The 20,082-nt window shown below is 38.9% G+C and overlaps 1 protein-coding gene across 1 annotated transcript; it reads right to left on the reverse strand.

Moving 5' to 3' along the window:
- Positions 1-19: 19 nt before the first annotated feature.
- RPF1 (ribosome production factor 1 homolog) lies at positions 20-17,811 on the reverse strand. The gene is made up of 9 exons (XM_056123048.1): positions 17,587-17,811; positions 15,829-15,885; positions 14,283-14,363; positions 8,055-8,150; positions 7,335-7,488; positions 1,929-2,011; positions 1,397-1,578; positions 1,148-1,274; positions 20-238 (listed from the first exon to the last, which is right to left on the reverse strand). The coding sequence occupies exons 1-9, from the start codon at positions 17,809-17,811 to the stop codon at positions 197-199; spliced, it is 1,047 nt and encodes a 348-aa protein (XP_055979023.1). The 3' UTR covers positions 20-196.
- Positions 17,812-20,082: the final 2,271 nt, after the last annotated feature.

Below are 20,082 nucleotides of genomic sequence, written 5' to 3' on the forward strand. Positions count from 1 at the left end.
TCTAATTTATTCACAGAAGAATTAAATTTTAGGAAGTCACAATTTCTGAACCTTCACCAAAAATGACTTTTATTTTCTACAATGAACAAATATTAGTAATGAAACATGGTAATTTGTCCAGACAATAAAACTTACAAATACTAAATTGGAAAAGATCTTCTTTCACAAATTCAAGATAGCATTTTTTCTTGACATCTTATAAATGGAATTTTCTTCTACTTGTATCCATTTCTTTGGGCTAAAAATTAGAGGGGTGGGGAGGAATTAATAAACTCTTAAAACCAAGTGCTAATAAAGAATGTCTCTAAGAATGATCAAGTCTTGGGGACTAAAGCAATAGTACAGCAGGGAGGGTTTTTGCCTTGCACGCGGCTGACCCGGGTTCGATTCCCAGCATCCCATATGGTCCCCCAAGCACCGCCAGGAGTAATTCCTGAGTGCTTGAGCCAGGAGTAACCCCTGTGCATTGCTGGGTGTGACCCAAAAACCAAAATAAAAAAAAAAAGAATGATCATGTCTTTAAGTCTGATATAAAAAGCTTTGCAGTTACTAAAATATAAACAAGTATATGCATATGTAATATACATTTTTTGTTTTGTTTTTGGGCCACATTTGGCAGTAGTCTGGGCTTACTCCTGGTTTTACATTCAGGGATCATCCCTGGCGGGGCTTTTGGGTGAAGAGACCTTTTGGGATGCCTGAGATTGAACTTGGTCAGCTGCAAATGCTATATATACTGTATCTCTCTGGTGCCAATAAAATTTTAAAAGTGAGATATATGAAATACTGCTTTCCAGATTTTTAAGATTATATCCCAAATGTCTACTATAGCAATCATTTAAAAAACCAAGCAATGAATAATGGTATATGTTGAAGGCTTATAAACAAATTGTTGGACCCCATTCCCTAATGTCTATGACCAAGAATTTGCCTTCCTAAATCCTAGATGGTGCTACTTGGTCCCATTCTGAGAACCTTTAGGATCTTCAAGTGAAGCAGAGTTAAATCAACAGACTTGAATCAGATATGGGTTCTGGTCTGGGAGGAAATTCAGAAGCATAACTTGAAATACCCAAAGTTAAAGTATATCATTTTATTTTTGTCCCCCTACTTTTTCTAAATGGCTTTTGAAAGAGTAAGCACATACCTTATGGACCCATTCATATTCTCCATATTTAGAATCAAAGGTTCCTTTCTGAAGAGATCTTAATTTTAAGGTAAAACGTGGTCCAAGTTCCTGAATTCCCACTTTTTTTTCACTCTTGAATATGTACCTTTAAAGATAAAGGAAGTTATTCTCAACAAACACAAGGATTTTTTTAAATATGACAGTTCAGAAGCTCATGTATAATAGTTGTCACAGTAAAGCTCAAGGAGTTAAAAGTACTCCCCTCACCTGTGAAATCTGAAGAAGATATAATCCCGTTGATTGTGAAATGTGGCAACCTGCCTTCCAATAAATTGAGGATTATGGGGAAAAAGAGATGCAAACATACGTCCAATAGAATGACCCAGCCGTGTTGTAAAATTGTTCAAAATTATTTCAGGTACGTGTTCTGTGGGGTCTTTGCCTCTTCTCTAGACATAAGAAAATCACAGTAATGAATTAAGCTAACTGACAAAATTAGGTCTCATTTCAATTTTGTTTCAGAATTTACAAAACACATTTTGGTATTTCTGAATAAAAACCAATTTTTTAAATCAAACTCATGAAAATACATCTACAGTAATTTTAATAAATCGTTAATGCACCAAAGAGAAAGGAGTGAAGGCTTATTTGCTTAAACACAATCTAGAAAGATCAATAGATAAGATGTTTTAATTAGGAAAGCAAGTGCCATTATTGAAATCATAAAGGTCTATTAGCAGAAACATCTAATACTGTGAAAAGACAAATGTGGTAAACCAAGGAAAGCATTAAAACTTACCTTAATTTCTTTACGTAGACGAACACTGCTCATTTTAAAATGGGCAGTTGGACCACTTGGCAAGTGACTCAAAATTAATCCATCTGTTCATAAGGCTAAGAACACAATGATCTCTCTAATCAAAAATACTTATTTAAATATCAGTAATTTCTCCAAAGGTTCCTCAAATCTGTAGTTAGGTGAATAAGTGGGTAATTCTCTTAGTAGAAAATTTCTCACCACAATAAAAACGCCAGACATGAATGTCAACCTAAGTGTCTGAGAAAAACAGATTAAGTAATCGTAGTTCTACTTTGTCTCTTTCATAATTAACTTTTATTATCCTCAAGAGTGTTGAGCCAAGGCAAAGAGCTATTAAATGTCCATTACTCTTAACAGATTTTAGGATCCTAGGATATCATAAGTAGGATACAAATTTACTTCCATGTTCAAAGACCTAATATAATCCTAAAAAGTGCACACCTTTTATACATTTGTAAGGGCAGAGTATGCTGTCTCTAAATTGAGTCCCACAAGAGACATCTAAGCTCTTTAAATCAAAGCCATCAGTGTTTCTCAAGAGATAAGATCTTTCCTTTGGGAAGACTGCACTGTAAATTATAATCAACCGACCAATTAATCATTTACTGATTATTTACCGCTAATAGAATTGTGCTAGTTACGAAACTGCAAATGATGTATGAACCACCTATAGTCCTCAGGGTTGGCAGCCCAAGGGCTTTTATGTCCTAGATGCAGGAAACAGACTACTACCTATACAACACTCCTACATCCTTGTAACAGCTGAAACTTTGAGAGGAGGTCAAAAATCGGACTGTTGCAAGTCTGTTTTCACGTAATAGTTTTATAAGACAAGTTGATGTTTTTGTAGTGATATTAATACTCCCATTCATATTAAAAGCTGTGATTATCTCTATTCCTTCCCTGTCGACCAAATCTTTTACCTTCATAAAATCCTTGCCTCTATGGCCCCCTCTACTTTTCCTGCTACTGGCTGTTGGCTAAGGTCCTTTAATTTTTTTACCTAGATTATTAATAAATTATCCTTGATTGGTCTCAATCAAGATACTTAATCTAATAGACTAAATCAAATCTAGGCCATATACCTAGGCCTTGTAAAGTAATAATAGGACTTGGTGTCATTTTATCATCACTAGTTTCTTGTGAGCCAGATGAAAAACTAGATCCCTTCAGTCATCACAGCTATACCTAATTTCAAAGTACTCTTAGCAGATACTAACCTATAGAATAAAATAATACGGTACTGACAATCTCTTACCTGAAACAATCCTATCATAATTTTTTGCTTTTATTTCATACTACTACAATATTTTATTCATGAATATCTACTTTAAATGCTAAACTTTAGTGCCGATTTAAGCTCTAAATCTTACTAGTTCTGTTACTATAACTCTTTTATTTGAATTACAATTATGTAAATACCTTTTTTCCTTAACCATTAACTCACAGCAAATTAACTCTTGCACAGATGCTTCTACAAATACATAGATTATCAATACATATTTGAATTCTTCAACCTCCTGAGCTATCCCAAAGTATTTCTGTATCACTTGCTTATTTAAAACAATCCTAATATTTTAAAGTGCTTAGGAGAAGTAAAGAGTTATTTTTAACTTAAGGGTTTTTAGAAAATTCCCACTAAGTTGTGATTTGTGTGCAAAGCAGACTACAAAAGCCAACATTTAATACCTGGGTTGAACAAAAGATTTTGTAGTATTGCTAATTCTTAATACAAAGGATCATGCTAAATAGGCGTCATTAACTATTTCGACAATGAAAAGATACTGAGAAGGGGCAGTCAATTCAGGCTACTTCAGAATCAGGCCACAGCAATCAACTGGGATGGGATTACCCCTGTTCCCAAACTGGCAGCTGCGTCCATTTGGAAAGCCACAGAGGCTTGTTAGTCATGACCCAGCTAGAACTTACTATTCAAAGGAGGGAATGGAATGCAAACACCTACCCCTCAGCCGCCCCCTCCCTGCTCACACTCTAAGGTGCTAGTAGTATAGCACAAAATTTATCCTGCTCAAATATTTATTTATTTGTCGTAGTGCCTGGAGCGATAGCACAGCGGGTAGGGTATTTGCATGCCTTGCATGCGGCCAATCCGGCCGACCCGAGTTCGATTCCTCTGTACCTCTTGGAGAGCCTGGCTAGCTACCGAGAGTATCTTGCCCACACGGCAAAGCGATATGCCAAACACAGTAACAAGTCTCAAAATGGAGACGTTACTGGGCCCGCTTGAGCAAATCGATGAACAATCGGAGGACAGTGCTACAGTGCATTGCTACAGTGCCTGGAACTGAACAATCTGAAATGAACAGAGCATCACATCCTTTTCCATTAAAAATAATAATAGGGGCCTGATAGACAGCTTGAAGCACATGCCTGATATACAGAATATCCTGAACTCAATCCCTGGTATCTTATGATCTCTCTTGCACCACTGGACATAGCCTTATGACTTTCAGATCCTCCCCTCTTCAATAGAAAAATAAGAATAAAGTCATGAGTCTAATCATAAAAAACTCCTTCTCCCTGTGCCATATTGACTAAAATGACTACTACTGGCCTGCACTATGCCTTAGAAACAATACATTTAAAAGATACATAAGAGAACCTTCTAATGGAATTCCTACATGTAAAATATGTGGGGTGTGCTGCTGCCAGCAGGTCAACCTGTACCCACAGGACAAGTACATCAGCAGCCTGATGGTACCTTCAGGCTTCCTGATAACTCTAAATTTGCAACTGTGCCTCTGGCCAGACCTCAAAAACTTAGGACCAAATTTCCTGAGAAATTAAACCACTAAAAGTTATGTATGTGGGAGTCATACCCACAAACCACCTTTGGCGCAGATATACAAGCTCATTTACTGGCCTTGCTTCAGAGATCCATAAACAAATCTCGAGAGAGATCAAAAGCCGTAGTTAATCTCAGACCTTCGCAAGGCTGAACAGGGATAAATTGGGGGAGGGGGACACGGAAAGGTCAGCCTGGTGCCTGCCGAAGCAGAGCCCCTGGCAGCCGCTTGTTTCTACAATCCAAAGGCTCTGTCATACCCCCAAACTGACTCCACCGTCTCAGGATGGACCTCACCAAGATGGGCTACCTCCCCCTCACTTCCCTGTACTTCTAGAAATCCTTGGCTTTCCAGTCACACCCACACCCCAAAGCTGCCACCAGTTAAAAAGCTACTCCAGCCTTACCATCATACTAAAAATACTGAATGCCCTGAACAAACACCCCTTAGTACCTGTACTGCAAACCATAATGCATAAAAATAGAGGGAGGCTGGGTTGTGGGGTGGGGTGTTAGAGGATGGCAGGAGGGAAATATAACTGATGGAGGGATGGGTGTTGGATCACTCTATGAAACTCAATCATGGACAGCTTTGTAGTGTATATCTGACGATATTCAATAAAAGGGCTGGAGCGATAGCACAGCGGTAGGGCGTTTGCCTTATAAGCGGCCAACATGGCCGACCCGAATCGATCCCTCCGCCCCTCTTGGAGAGCCCGGCAAGCTACCGAGAGTATCGCCCGCACGGCAGAGCCTGGCAAGCTACCCGTGACGTATTCGATATGCCAGACACAGTAACAACAAAGTCTCCAATGGAGACGTTACTGGGCCCGCTCGAGAAAACTGATGAACAATGAGAGGACAGTGACAATGATTCAATAAAAAAAAATTTTCTTAAAGTAATTTTTCTGTGGTTACTACCTGAGAAACTAATGTCTTCTGGAATACTTACTATTCAAAAGATTCATTACTTTAGTACATTAATTTACAATTCAAGTCAAATCATATATGACCAACACAACATGTCTACATTGTTTGTTTTAGCCTAATTTCTATACTATAAATTAAAATTTGCACTAACATACCAAGTGGAAAGTACAAGTAGATAATGTCCTTGATTTATATTGAGATTAATAAAAGTTATAAACAAACAACCTCTCAAGTCTTTTTAGAAAGGGCTATTATCTGATTCTTCCATTTATCTTTATTTAGCCTGGCTTCTGGACAGAAAGTTTTATCCCTACTTAACTGTAATTAAATTATTGTCACAGTCCTCCCATTATTCATCGATTTGCTCGAGTGGGCCCAGTAACATCTCCATCATGAGACTTCTTGTTACTGTGTTTGGCATATTGAATACATCACGGGTCGCTTGCCAGGCTTTGCCGTGTGGGCGAGATACTCTCGGTAGCTTGCCGGGCTATTAATAATGATTTTTAGTTCTGACCCATTCAACTATATGACCATTTTTAAAGATAGGGGGCCAAACCAAGCTGGAAAGGAGGGGTCACACTAGAGCCACCCTGGCAATGCGAGGGATCAAATCCACTGACTTGCACATTCGAGGCATGCTCTACCCCAGTCTCTGATTTAATCATCTTTCAAGTTAGAATTCATAGCCATTGTTCTTTAAATACAGCAACAGCAAAAATAAGTTAGAGGCATTCTTTTTAAGAGTTCCTCTGAAATCAAGGAGAAATACGTTAGGCTAGGTGACCCATTTACCTCAGAATGTGGTAAAATGAAAACAAACCACAAAAGGGATTATTCTCAGCATCTGAAACACCAGAATCTATATAACAGGTTTAAATACCTATGCAGAACAACTAAAAATAATCCAATGATAGATACAACCTCTGGCCACATGAAATCTACCCCAAAATATGGATAAGCCCTCAACAAGGGAACCTCCTTTACGACTTTATCCTTCAGTATCTGTCTATATGAGGCACCCTCCCTCTGACTCATTCTCCTCATTATTCTACTCCCTTAGATTATATGTAAGCATCTTTGTCAAGTTCTATCTCCTTGATATTTTCAGGGAAGATTTCACCCAATTCTACAATATAGTACTATAATTGTCCTTCCCAAACCATGTTTTCATTAATATATATGTGTATTTTGCTGCTATATTATAAATTCCTTAAACCTGTTCATTTATGCATCTTTTTCTAAGGATTAAAATGTTTTACCTGTACTATGTGCTTGATGGATAAAAAGAAAAAATTAGTTCTTAGAATCTTGGAATAGATACCTAACCAGATTTAAAAATCACATTCTGAAAATTATCTCAGTTATTTCCTTATCTTTTACGTGCATTTTAAAATATGAAGGTGATCACTGGAGCGATAGCACAGCGGGTAGGGTGTTCGCCTTACAGGCAGTCAACATGGCCGACCCGAGTTCGATTCCTCCGCCCCTCTCGGAGAGCCCGGCAAGCTACCGAGAGTATTCGATATGCCAGACACAGTAACAACAAAGTCTCCAATGGAGACGTTACTGGGCCCGCTCGAGCAAATCGACGATCAACGGGAAGGCCTCTTTCTTTCTTTCACAGGAAAACAAAGAAGAAAGGATACTTGGTGTTTTACGATCTTCGTTAATAACAATCAGATCTGTGAAATCTCTGGAGATGCACTGTGGAATAATTTTTTTCAGAGCCAGTCCTCTTCTGTAATAAACATGTGAGTTTGGTATAACAGTAGAGAGCTGATCGCAGAGTCGTACGGTTCTCTGTTTAAAAAAATAGAAAGAAAATCCACTAAAGTAAAAACTTTGTGGCATAATAATAATAAAGGAAAGGATAGTGATTATTATAATACAGCATAATAAACAGAGCAAGGCCTGGAAACAAGAAAATTTAAATTAGGAAATATTATCCTTTATCAAAAGTCAGTCATCTTAAAACAATGTTTTCAACAAGAGGTAATTTTGTCTCCAACAGTATATGTTTGACAATATCTGGAAACATTTTCGGTGATTCTGGTTATCAGGTGGGTGAAGAGCTGAGGATGGGGGGAAAGGCTGCTACTGATATGCAGTGATACGTGAGGGGCACTGCTAAATACCCTATAACGAATAGGACAAACCCATAAAAAAAATTATCCGGGCCAAAATTTTAACAAAAATCGTATCATGAGGAATCATGCTTAGTGAGCCTAAATCATGTCACTAGTACTACACTACACGACAGCAAATGAATAAGGCAATTATTAACATAAATATTCTGAATGAATTGTTAGTCAAGCAATAAGTTAAGAAAAAAATTCAAGAATTTTTATATCACTAAATGTGTTTACCCCATGAGGTCTATCTGATGTTGTGATGAGGATCTTGGGAGAGGTCTGTCTGTTGAAGTAAGAAGCAAATTCATCTGTAGCTTCGTCAAAAGCAACCTAGGAAAATATATCAAGAGAAAATTTTACATCAAATACTCTATTTGGTCAGTATTTTAAGAGTAGTTCCAGCAAAATCTATGACACTACCTGACAGGAGATTTAAAAAAAAAAAAAAATCCTAAGAATGGCTTATGACACATGAAGAGGCTCGGTGATTTCTTCTCTACAGAGTAAAAGTATAACACTGGAAAACAATTGTTAAAAACCACAAAAGCAAACTGAAGTTTACCTAATGATGAGAACATGAGGAATTTTCCCTAAAACTTTCCTATTCACCCGTCAACTTGGCTACTGAAAATAGTAAGTTAACTAACTGACATCCAGAGGTAGTGGGTAGACTTGGGGTAGGAAATTATTATGTGTGAAAGCCTGAGTTTTTCTGGTCCACTGGGAGTGTGGGTCAGTCAGAACCTTAAAGGAGAGCCCTGAAAAAGAACAGGGGAGGGAGAGAGGGAGGGATGTGGGGGAAGGGAGAGAGGGTGAGGAGAGGAGAGAAGAGAGAAAGAGAGAGAGACCAAGGTTCAAACCCAGAGCCTCATCTATACAGACAAGCATCTACCACAGAGCTTCCCAGTCTGCCAATACTAACATACACAGGCAAGAGACTCAAGAGTCCTGCATCTGTTAATTTATTGCTTAACCAATAAACAGCTTAATTGGCAGAAATTTTGTCTGAGGAGCTGAAGGTTTTTCAACATAATTTGTCTAAATACTGGCTGATCATTATCATGACACAATCCGACATCATCATGACACATGACACAATCCAAAATGCTATTTTGTTACAATAAGAGTAACAAAATACCAACTAGTGAGGTAGTGTTTCCCTCATAGTCATTTCTGGAAGCTTAACAAAAAAAACCTTTGAAAAAACATTTCAGGGCTGGATGATAGTAGGTAGGCCTGGTCCAGATTCAATCCGTGGCATCAACCCATGGCTTCCTGGAAGATGACTTTGGCCCCCGGACTTCCCCCTGGGCAATCCCAGGCAAGGCCTGAGCAACAGCACATTTGTGATGCCTAACATTGCCTGCCAACTGGGCAGAGTGGCTGAATATTCCTGGCAGTGGCCCTGTGTCCTTGAGTGCAGATGAGAGTTCCTCCACCCTCAAAAAGACTGTGTGTGCACTGTAATTTTTTAAAAAAGGGTTAAAATGATAATAATAATACTAAGTTTATAATAGACACATGTACAATGCACATGAAATAGCACCAAAAATAATACTGGAGGAAGTGAAGCTACATAGACTGATGCAACTTGCTATATTTTACATGATGTAGGCTGTGTTTAATTGAAGGTGCATACTATGATTTTAGAACCACTAAAAAAAGTAACTGAAATATAGCTTATAAGATCAAGAGAGATTCTGACAGTATCTGTTTAAAAGGAAAGAAAATTGTCAAGGAGAAATAGAAGAAATAGAAAAAAGATGATTAAGAAAGCAAAACGGGAGCAGTTAAATATTTAAGGAGTAGACAGGGCATACGCTGTATATATGTGAGGCCCCGAGTTTGATATCTGGTACCATGTAGCTTATGCAAACCTGAAAACTGCTGGGTGTGGCTCCCAAGCTCCATAACAATAATGATAATCAAAAACCAAAATGTAAAACAATTCCAAATATTTGTAATCGGAAAGTGACACATTAAATCCAAAGACACATCTGGGGAGAGATAGTAGATGGATAAGGTGCTTGCCTTGCATGTGGCAGACCCAGGTTCAATCCCTGCCATCCCACATGGTTCCCCAATCCATTCCAAGAGTAATTTCTGAGCACAGAGCCCATAGTAAGCCTGGACATAGCAGGGTGGAAAAAAAAAATCCCTAAAACAAAAACATACACAAAAAAACCAACCCAAAAATAAATTCAAAGACACTAACTCTTTGAATTAAAAACCAAAGGAGTATATACAATGCAAATAGAAACAATAAGAAAATTTAATGGATATATAGATTTCTGGGCTGGAGCGATAGCACTGCGGCAGGGTGTTTGCCTTGCACGCAGCCAACATGGCCAACCCGAGTTCGATTCCTCTGCCCCTCTCGGAGAGCCCGGCAAGCTACCGAGAGTATCTTGCCCGCACGGCAGAGCCCGGCAAGCTCCCCGTGACGTACTCGATATGCCAAACACAGTAACAACAAAGTCTTCAATGGAGACGTTACTGGGCCTGCTCGAGCAAATAGATGAACAATGGGAGGACAGTGACAGTGACAGTGATAGATTTCTAAAAAAATTAAACACTTCAGGTTTATTTAAAGGGACATTTTACATTTGATTGAGTCAACACATCAATAAGCTCTAATAAATGTATATGCAATAAGAAAAGAATCTCCCAAAAGAAATTAAGCAAAACTAAAAAGAATGAAAGAGATCATATTTCAGTATTCGTTTCAATCCACCTGTTGGCTGGCAACCTTAAGTAGCTTTGCAGGTATAATATAAAATCAGCTCTTTACAGAGAGGGTGGAGAGACTAAAGAAAAAAGCAGATGACTTCAGGCTAGTGGGTGGGAGTTTTAATCAGCATGGGAACTTAATTAAGACTCTATCTTGGGTGTGGCTGTTAAGACAAGATCCTTTTTTTTTTTTTTGACAAATCCTGCCAAATCTCCAAAGTTTATGTACAGGCTTTAACTGTGTTCACTCTTGTTCAGTCTTGACAACATCCTACACATTATATTTTCTCAGAGCGGTATTCTAGGAGCAGCTTCCGAAGTGCAGAGTGAAGGGGCAGGTCACAATGTAGATTCCAATGAGAGGAGGATTTGGAACCTAATTGCTTTGGAGGATCACATTCTCTTGATGACATTTTCCAGTACTCCATTCCTCGTGTTTGACTCTTTAAGAATCTCTTCTGCAAAGTGCCTTGGAACAGTCAGCATGAAGCTGTCCTAGCATGGAGGAAGCTTAACTGGAGGCTGTCTGCACTGGAGGCAGATGTCACAGCCACAATAAAGACACATGCAGGAGAAAATTCAGGTTAAGACAATGATTTACTTATTTTATAAATTAGAACAGCTTTTCCTATCAAGAGACCCATGAGCCACACCACTGAATTACTAATCTCCTAGGCTAAGAATAAGATCACCTAAGGCACTGGCTTATATCCTAATGTTACTGCATAAAGACATAACATTAGCTGACTCACCAGGTTTTATCTAAATAGGTAAGCATTCTCTTTAGATAAAGGCATACATGTCTCTTTGTGCAGCAGTAATAATGTCCAAGGCTATCAATGTAGACAAAAGCTTTTTTCATCAGAGCCATGTCTATACCAACAAGGACAAGGCTTTGTTGAGCGTTTGCTAGATTAATATAAAATAGTCCTCTGTGTGAATATTATGTTCCCATTAACTTCAATGGACAACAAGTCTCAAAATGGAGACGTTACTGGGCCCGCTCGAGCAAAATCAATGAACAACGGGAGGACAGACAGAACTTCAATAGAGAAAACATCTATTTTCAAGGAAATACACATTCTCCTAAATAGATCATATGTTAAGAAAGAAGAGACCTCTTGAAAAGGAATAGTTTAAGGGAGGCAAAGGAGAAGAAATAATTTAAGGGAGGCAGGAATAATTTAAAGGCAGAAGGAACAAAATATGTTCTATAACTATATAACTATACAACTATATAAAATTAAACTAGACATCTAGAGCTATTTAGAAATTTAGATTCAAATATTTAGATTCAAATATCTGGAGATTACACAATTAAGCTTAACTATTGGTTTAATAACCAACAATTTATTCATTTGTTTTTGGGTCCTACCAGCAGTGCTTGAGGAACCACATACTCCCAGGCACTGAACCTGGTCGCTTGCATGTGAAGCGTGTGCTCCAGCCCTTTGAACTATTTCCAAGTCCAACAACAGACTTAATAACTGATGAGTCAAGAAAAAAATTACAAGAAAAATTAGGAACTATCTTGAGCCAACTTTGGACAATATTTTTGTTACACTCATATAAATAATGTTTACACACCCCAGAATTTGTGTCTTAACAAATTCTCCCCTTGGTAAATATTTTGGGAAACAAGAATATTGAGCTTAATTCTATGCCTGTGATCTCCAATTTATCAGCCAAATCCCCTTATAGCTTGTCAATGACAATTCCAGCCTTCAACATGCAAGTTATAAAAATCTCAATACCATCTTTATTAATCCTATTTTCCTTACATCTATATCTAATCTATCAATAAATTCCAGAGGTTCTAATTTAGAAACACCCAGGACAGAAAACAACAAATAAAAACACTTTAGAATCATATCATATGTCAATACACAATTTAATCACCTAGGTTCAAGTCATTACCTTCACTTAACTACCTGGCCTCTTTAATTATATCTTCCGTATAGCAGCCAATTATTTTTTAATTAAGTTCTATTACATCATTCCTCTCTGTAAAATCATCTAATAGCTCCTAATTTCACTTAGTATAAAAGCCAAAGCTTTCACAATGGTTTACAAAATCTGGGTAAAAAACAACTCCTATTTTACTGTAGTATCTAAAATTATGTAAAAGTGAATTGAACATGTACAACTCTGCACCCACCCCATTTATAAAAAATTGCAAACTCTATTCCAAGCAGTCCCTAATCTCCTTTACCCTTCCTTTAATCTATCACTGTTAAACATGTATCATGTAATTAATTTTATTATGCTTACTGTCTATTCTTGGAACATAACCCCTGGTTTAGCAGAAATTATGTGTTGAATGTGTATGCTGTGTGCACTAATGGATCCTAAGCCCCTAAACACGACTCAGTACATCATCAGAGCAGGTAACCCATATTTGGAAAACTGATGAACAGCCTGCTATAATGTATTGTGATCTGGCAAAAGAATGTTTATATGGTAAAAGAACGTTCATCATTGTTTGAAAGTATGAAAAAAAGGTAAGAAGTTTTCTGCACAGAAATTTAAAAAATAAAATACAATGAAAACTTTGATTTTTTTTGTACTATATTTTAAGTGGAAAATACCAGAAATGAGTCTTGAGTTTCTATGAGAAAACAAGAAATCATTAAATGTTATCCATAGGTACCAAAATATCTTTTAAAACTACAAAACTTTACAGTAAAATCTATCACATAAGTGGCAGAATTAAAACTATTAAAATAAAATTGTTGATATGGCAATACTCCCAAAGCAGCTTCAATACAATTTCTATAAGTATACCCATAACATTTTTCAAAGAAATAGACCAACATTCCTGAAATTCACATGGAATAATAAAACCCCACGAATAGCAAAAGCAATCCTTGGGAAGAAGATGGGAGTCATCACATTCCCCAACTTCAAACTGTACTACAAAATGGTAGTAATTAAAACAGCATGGTATTGGTATAAAGACAGACTCACAGACCAATGAAACAGAGTTGAATTTCCCGACAGAGACCATGAAATATATGATCATTTATTCTTTTATAGAGGAACAAGAAATATGAAGTGGAGCTAGGACAGCCTCTCCAACAAGTGGTGCTGGGAAAACTGGGCAGCTACATGTAAAAAAAAATTAATACAGACCTCTTTCTAATGCCATGCACAAAAGTCAGATCAAGATAGATTAAAGATCTAGGGGCTGGAGTGATATAGCACAGTGGGTTGAGCGTTTGCCTTGTACACGGCTGACCCAGGTTCGATTCCCAGCATTCCATATGGTCCCCCAACCACTGCCAGGAGTAATTCCTGAGTGCATGAGCCAGGAGTAACCCCTGTGTATTGCCAGCTGTGACCCAAAAGCCAAAAAAAAAAAAAGAATAAAGATTTCAACATCAGATTTGAATCCATAAGGTACTGGAAGAAAATGTAGGCAAAACCCTCCATGACATTGAAGCTAAAATCTATCATATAATGAATATTTTTCAAATGATGTTTTAAAAAATAAATCCATTCTGATAATAAGTAACAAATATAAAAGAAATGAAATACATTTCTAGAAAATTAAAGAATTTTTTTAACATTATTGGAAAATTCAATTGTTAAATAATCTACGATAAGTAGATAACATTACAGTTGAACAAATGCGTCCTATAACCTCACCAGCCATCACTTTAAATATCAATGTATAGACAGATAATTTATCAAACGTGATCATCCAAATTAATTTAAGACTCCTAGCATTACCTCTTCATCATTAGGGTCTACTACAGTTTCATCAAAGACTCGCTGGTTGTCAATAGTCTTCGGAACAGGCTTTGGTGGAGCCTAAATAAAAGAAAAAGGATGGAAACATTTAATACTATAAATTTTTTAAAAATTACATTTAGGCAGAAGTTCTCAACACTATCTGGCCTACTACTCCCTGTTCTTTTAAAAAAAAAAGTTCTGCAGCCTGTCCCCTCACCCCCTACTCCTTACTATCTTTGCCAGAATAAACAGAAAGCAGTCCCCAACTAATTGCATTAGAGATTACCACCTCACCCCACACTCATCTTTCAGTACCCCATTTTCAGGGGTAGTCCAGGAACAGTATCTCACTGTAGGAAATAATAAATTAGGAGGAAATAAACAGAAATTAAAGTAAACTCATTACACTTCTCACTTCAATCCCCAATATATCAATCCTAACAACAGTGTATATTCATCAAGAGGACTTTTCACTCTGTGAGCATACTACAACTGCTAATACTGAAGGATAAAATGTCTAATACCAAATCCCAACTGCAGACAGAAGAAACTGGAATCTAAAGAACTAACCCACTAAGGAGAAAAATTAAAAAAAAAAAAATTTTTTTTTAAGTACGTATATTTGTATCTTTGCTCCAATACTGAAAGCTATCCATTCAGATATGAATTCTAGTTTGGCTGATTAATGGACATGGAACAATTTACACAAAGAAATATGTAACATCCCATTATTAACAGAAACAAACAGAAAAATAGAGCAAGTGCCCAACTTATAAGGTAATAACACCAATGTGATGGAATACTGATAAAATCAGCAGTCATACGTACTCAGCTTAAACCAAGAAAATGTTAAGAGGGGCTGGGGAGATGGTTCAAGGAGCTAAAGCACATGCTTTGTACACAGAACCTACAGGTTCTGTCCCTTGTGCTGCATAGTCCCCTGAGCACTGCTTGGGGTGACCTTCAAATTGAGGAATAGCCCCTAAGCATCACCAGTTTGGTCCAGAAGACAAAATGTAATAATGATAATAATAACTAAAAATAAATCATAAATGCAATATTAAGAAGGAACATAATTGTAAACACACTGCCTTTTCTTAAAGTCACAGATACTATAACTACAGGCCATCTTCTCTCAGGGAGAAGTGTCTCAAACTACAAAACATTTAAAGTTATACAAACAAGGGAAAGGGAAGGAGAGATACTTCTGATGTGATATTTTGAAAACATCCCAACCACCACCACCATTATATCTATTGTTTAGGGACACAAACATACAAAGGAAAGATAATAAATAAGAGTGTGGGAACAATAAAGAGAGACTTCCTGAGTGGTTATCTTTGGAAAGGAAAGTAATCAGGATGCAGCACACCAGGTCTTGTGCTACACCATAATTTCTTAAGCTTGGGAAAAGAACGGGAAAAGGGTTGATATACTTGTTTCACATCTTTCAATACATCTAGATATTTCATAATAAATCTTAAATGTGATTCAACATAAATACAATGTAAAACAGAAAGTAGATGTGACTGAATTTTTTTACCTTATCACCAAGAGCCTCTCTCTCTTTCTTAAGTTTCTTCTTAGCTGCCAACTTTTCCTAAGGGGATTAAAAAGCAACACTGAGAAAACTACGAGTAAATCACAAGAACCCACACAAACTACAAATTACTAATGGAATGAATACTTAAACCAAGCAATCTTGGTGGATTATTAAAATAAGCATTCCAACACAGGTTTTCATACCCAAATTATTACAAACCAAATCAGCTGGTCACTTAATATGGTATAACAAAACTTTTGTGCCTTCAAAAAGTAATAATAATAATAATAATAATAATAACCCCTGAACAGGCAAGTTTGAGCTTCTCAAGTAAATGGACGTGCCAAATGTATACTAAAGAAATCAGGAAGTCTTTGTTGTTTTGCATTCTTAACTAGGGACAACCTAAGGAAGTTTACAACTGTGATGGCTGCTTCTCAGAGAAACAACAAAGGAATGTGAGATGAGTTGTCAGTCTGTTTTCAATAAAAATAATCAGTAGTTAAAGTAAAAAAGTAAAGTAAAGCCCCCCCGCCCATCATCGATTTGCTCAGCGGACCCAGTAACGTCTCCGTTGGAGACTTTGTTGTTACTGTGTCTGGCATATCGAATACCTCACCGGGAGCTTGCCAGGCATCTATGTTTTACAACCAAAACGTTTAAAACTGAGGACTTACTCTTAAAATTAAGAGGACTGTCTACTGTAAACGTGCATATTCTGAGTACCTCCTAAAAGAATGCTTTTATAAAAAAATCATTTTAAAAATTTTTTTCTAATTTTTTTATTTTATAAGTTAGTTCACAATATTTTATTACATTTAATATTCAAACACCAATACCACCACCATTACACCTTCCCACCAGGCAGATTATTACATGGTACGTCTAGATCAGGTAGCAATACTATTATAAATACAAGTATAGGCTCATTATAAATGGTTTTGTTTGCGTAAACAGACACGGAAATACTTCCATTTTCAGTGGCAAGAATAAACAGATTAAAAACAACAGTTGTAGAACACCATTTCCCCAAAGGTGCACACAGGAGGGGGGATCAGTGGATCCTCCACGTATCCCAATAGTATTTTGGCATTTGTGATAAATAAGAAAATAGTTAAGAAAATAGTCCACATTCTAAAAATTCTAGTAAGTGGAGGTAGGTACCAAAAGGCACTTCTATTTTATGCATGTGAGTTTTCCCATTGCTGGCTTCCGACAGCAATGCAGTCAGAAACCAACCTTGCTCTTTCATCTGAACTGCCCAGATTCGGTTTAGTCTCTCTAATCTGTTATCCTCCTAGAACTGTAGGCTCTATTCTGAGGAGCAAACACCCTGCACACCAAGTTTCGGTTAAAAGTCGGTGCAGCGTCAAAAGCGGCGAGAAACAACGCCCGGATTAATACAAATTCTCGGAATTCATGTGACAGCGGGTGGGCGGGGCGAAGCGTAAAGCCAAGCTTTTGCCTTTTCCAGTCAGGAGGATGTGATTTTTCACTACTAAGAGAGCAATATTTCTTGCTTTGCTTCTCCGCCAAAGGCCCGGAACGTGGCTAGTAAGGAGGCACGTTCCTGCGCCCCAGGGATTGAGCTGAACCACGAGGCTGGTGCCTCCCCGCTGCCGGGGAAAGAATCCGGCGGCTCCTTCCGCCCAATCACAGCCGAGGGCCGGCAGCGGGAGGAGCCGCGCATGCGCACCTCCGCCCACGACGCGGAAGAGACACCACGCACGCGCCTAGTCGGCTCCGCCCCTCTCCTACCTTCCGCTGCTGCTGTTTCCACCGCGTGAACATTACGTGTCGCCTCTGTTTGTTCTTAATCTCCGAAATGCTGAAACTTGGAGGGAAAGTCGGCGCTTTCGAGGGTTGCTCCCCGCTTTCCGTAGCTCCATCTTCAGCGACTGCACTCGCCTGAGCTTCAGGAACGGCTTTCCGTTTCACGCCTTTCTTTGCGCTGCCGCCGCTTTTATCCCCGGCCCGCGCCATAGCATTTGCGAGGAAACGGAAACGGCTTCCTCCTTTGACCCTTTTCCTTCGACTTTTGCTTCCGGGTCGGGAAAGTCTTAAAGCGGAAGGTGGCGTGCCGGTGGGCGTTCCCTGGATTGGGACTTAAAATTCCTTGGGGCTAGGAGGATAGTTTAGGACGCTTGGAGTTTAGTGGGCACTTGCTGTGTGCCGAGTCTGAATCTTTGCAGCGTCGAATCTTTTCAACCTGGGGGCTGAAGAGAGACGTAGTAGAGCTGGTAAGGCGTTTGCCTTGGACACTGCCCATCCTGCTTCGACCCCTGGTACCCAATATAGTCCCTCTCCCTCCCACCCCCCGCATCCCAGGAGTGGCCCCTGAGTGGACTCTGGGTGTGTGTGTGTGGGGGGGGGGGGGTCCCTTCTTCGCAAAGGAAAGAAACCGAAAAATGAGTGCACAAATAATATCAGGCAGGGGAAAAGCCGGGTATAAGAAAGTGCTGAGGGTCTCAGCATGGTTCTGATGGAAACGTTAGAGGTCGTAGATTTGGGGGCAGTGATAGTGATGCAGGATGGGTGACGGCAGTTCTTTGTTCATCCAGGGTTCCCAGGTTCTTCAGTATTATTGTAGCGCTGTCCTCCTGTTGTTCATCAATTTGCTTCAGCGGGCACCAGTAACGTCTCCTTTGTAAGACTTCTTGTTACTGTTTTTGACATATCGTATACCCCACGGGGAGCTTGCCAGGCTCTGCCATGAGGACGGGATACTCTCGGTAGCTTGCCGGGCTCGCCCAGAAGGACGGAGGAATCGCACCCGTCAGCCCCGTGCAAGGAAAACACCCTACCCAATGTGCTATCTCCAGCCCCTTCAGTATTATTAAGAATGAAAAATACTGAGTAGCAAAGATGTTCAGGCCCAGTCAGCAAAGTTTGTTGGTGAGTCAAAGGGAAAAACTCCCCAGCTGGGGAGGAACTTAGAACTAAGTTGAAAGTAGAGGTCTTCTGTGTAGGGCTATATATATGAGAACTTTATTTTTGTTATGGAGAAACAAGAATGTTTACAGAAAACGCAGGAATTTTGCAGATGATCTGATTCACTTTAGGATTTTTTACTTGAGCATTGGTTGTAGGTATTAGCCATTGTCTTTTAGCCTCTGGAGTTTGACATCTTGGGCAGAATCTGTGATCTTGGGGAATTGTTACTTTCCTTTCATCAGAAAGATTCCAGGAATTCACTGAAATGTTAAAAATATAGGAAGGGGACAGTCAAAGATGATACTGTTCCCAGCAGTTGGTAAGAAGAAATGGAGACTTCTTTCAGTGTGTGTGCGTAACTTCCTAAGGGGGCACTACTAATTTATAGTTGCATAGTGAAGAGATGTGCAAGGAAAGGAAGGGGGGCCCTGTCTAGGAGGGATCATAAGAACAGGGGAGTAGAGGGTGAAGGGGCTGCAATAGCTTACATAGGACCTGCAGGAATTTGGGCATTTTTTTCCCCTCCGCATGCAGCTTTCTAGGAGGATGGTAAGGAATGACATGCTGTGACTCACTCCTTTGAAGCATCACCCAGCCGCTTTTGAGAGTAGCATGTGGGGGGGGGGGGGGAGAAAACTGGGGTGTGCAGTGACTGTGGCGCCAAGTTCAGCGATTTTCGTGGAATTTCACAAGTGCTGAGGTTTGTTGGGAGGTTCCTGGGGATCAAATAAAGCGTAGGGGAGAAGGGGAGGCTTGTATGAGGACTCCCAGAACCTTGGAACTGAGCAGCTGGGAGGATGGGTTGGAGAAAGACTGCAGATTGAACAGAGTTGAAAGGTAAAATCAGGATTTCATTTCTAGAAATGTGACGCTTGAAACACTAGTGACTTGTAGTCATTGGAGTATATGCAGAAGATGCGAGGTGTGTGGATGGAAGAGCAGACAATTGGGGAGTCATTTGCAGTAGGTTTTTCTGAACATTGTAGTGAGTGCAGCTAGAGGAAAAGGGAACAAGACGAGACTGGGAGATGTCTGGCAGGAATGCCTAGAGACAGATGGGGACCCAGTAAAGGAGAATGAGAAGGGAAGATTGTGAATGCCTCAGGAGCCAAATAAGAACCATTTCTCTAGTGATTTTATAGAACTACCCTCCAAAAGTACTCTTTTTTTTTTTTTTGCTGATTGTTAGTTTCTCAGAAACTACTTTAGTTCCAAAATTTATATCTCATTGGGATATGCACATAGATTTTTTTTCTTTATTTTTTGAGTCACACCCAGCTATGCTCAAGGGTTACTCCTGGCTCCTCACTCAGAAATTAC

Source organism: Sorex fumeus, unplaced genomic scaffold (genome assembly GCF_029834395.1).
Source record: "Sorex fumeus unplaced genomic scaffold, SorFum_2.1 ptg000047l, whole genome shotgun sequence".
Classification (NCBI taxonomy): domain Eukaryota; kingdom Metazoa; phylum Chordata; class Mammalia; order Eulipotyphla; family Soricidae; genus Sorex; species Sorex fumeus.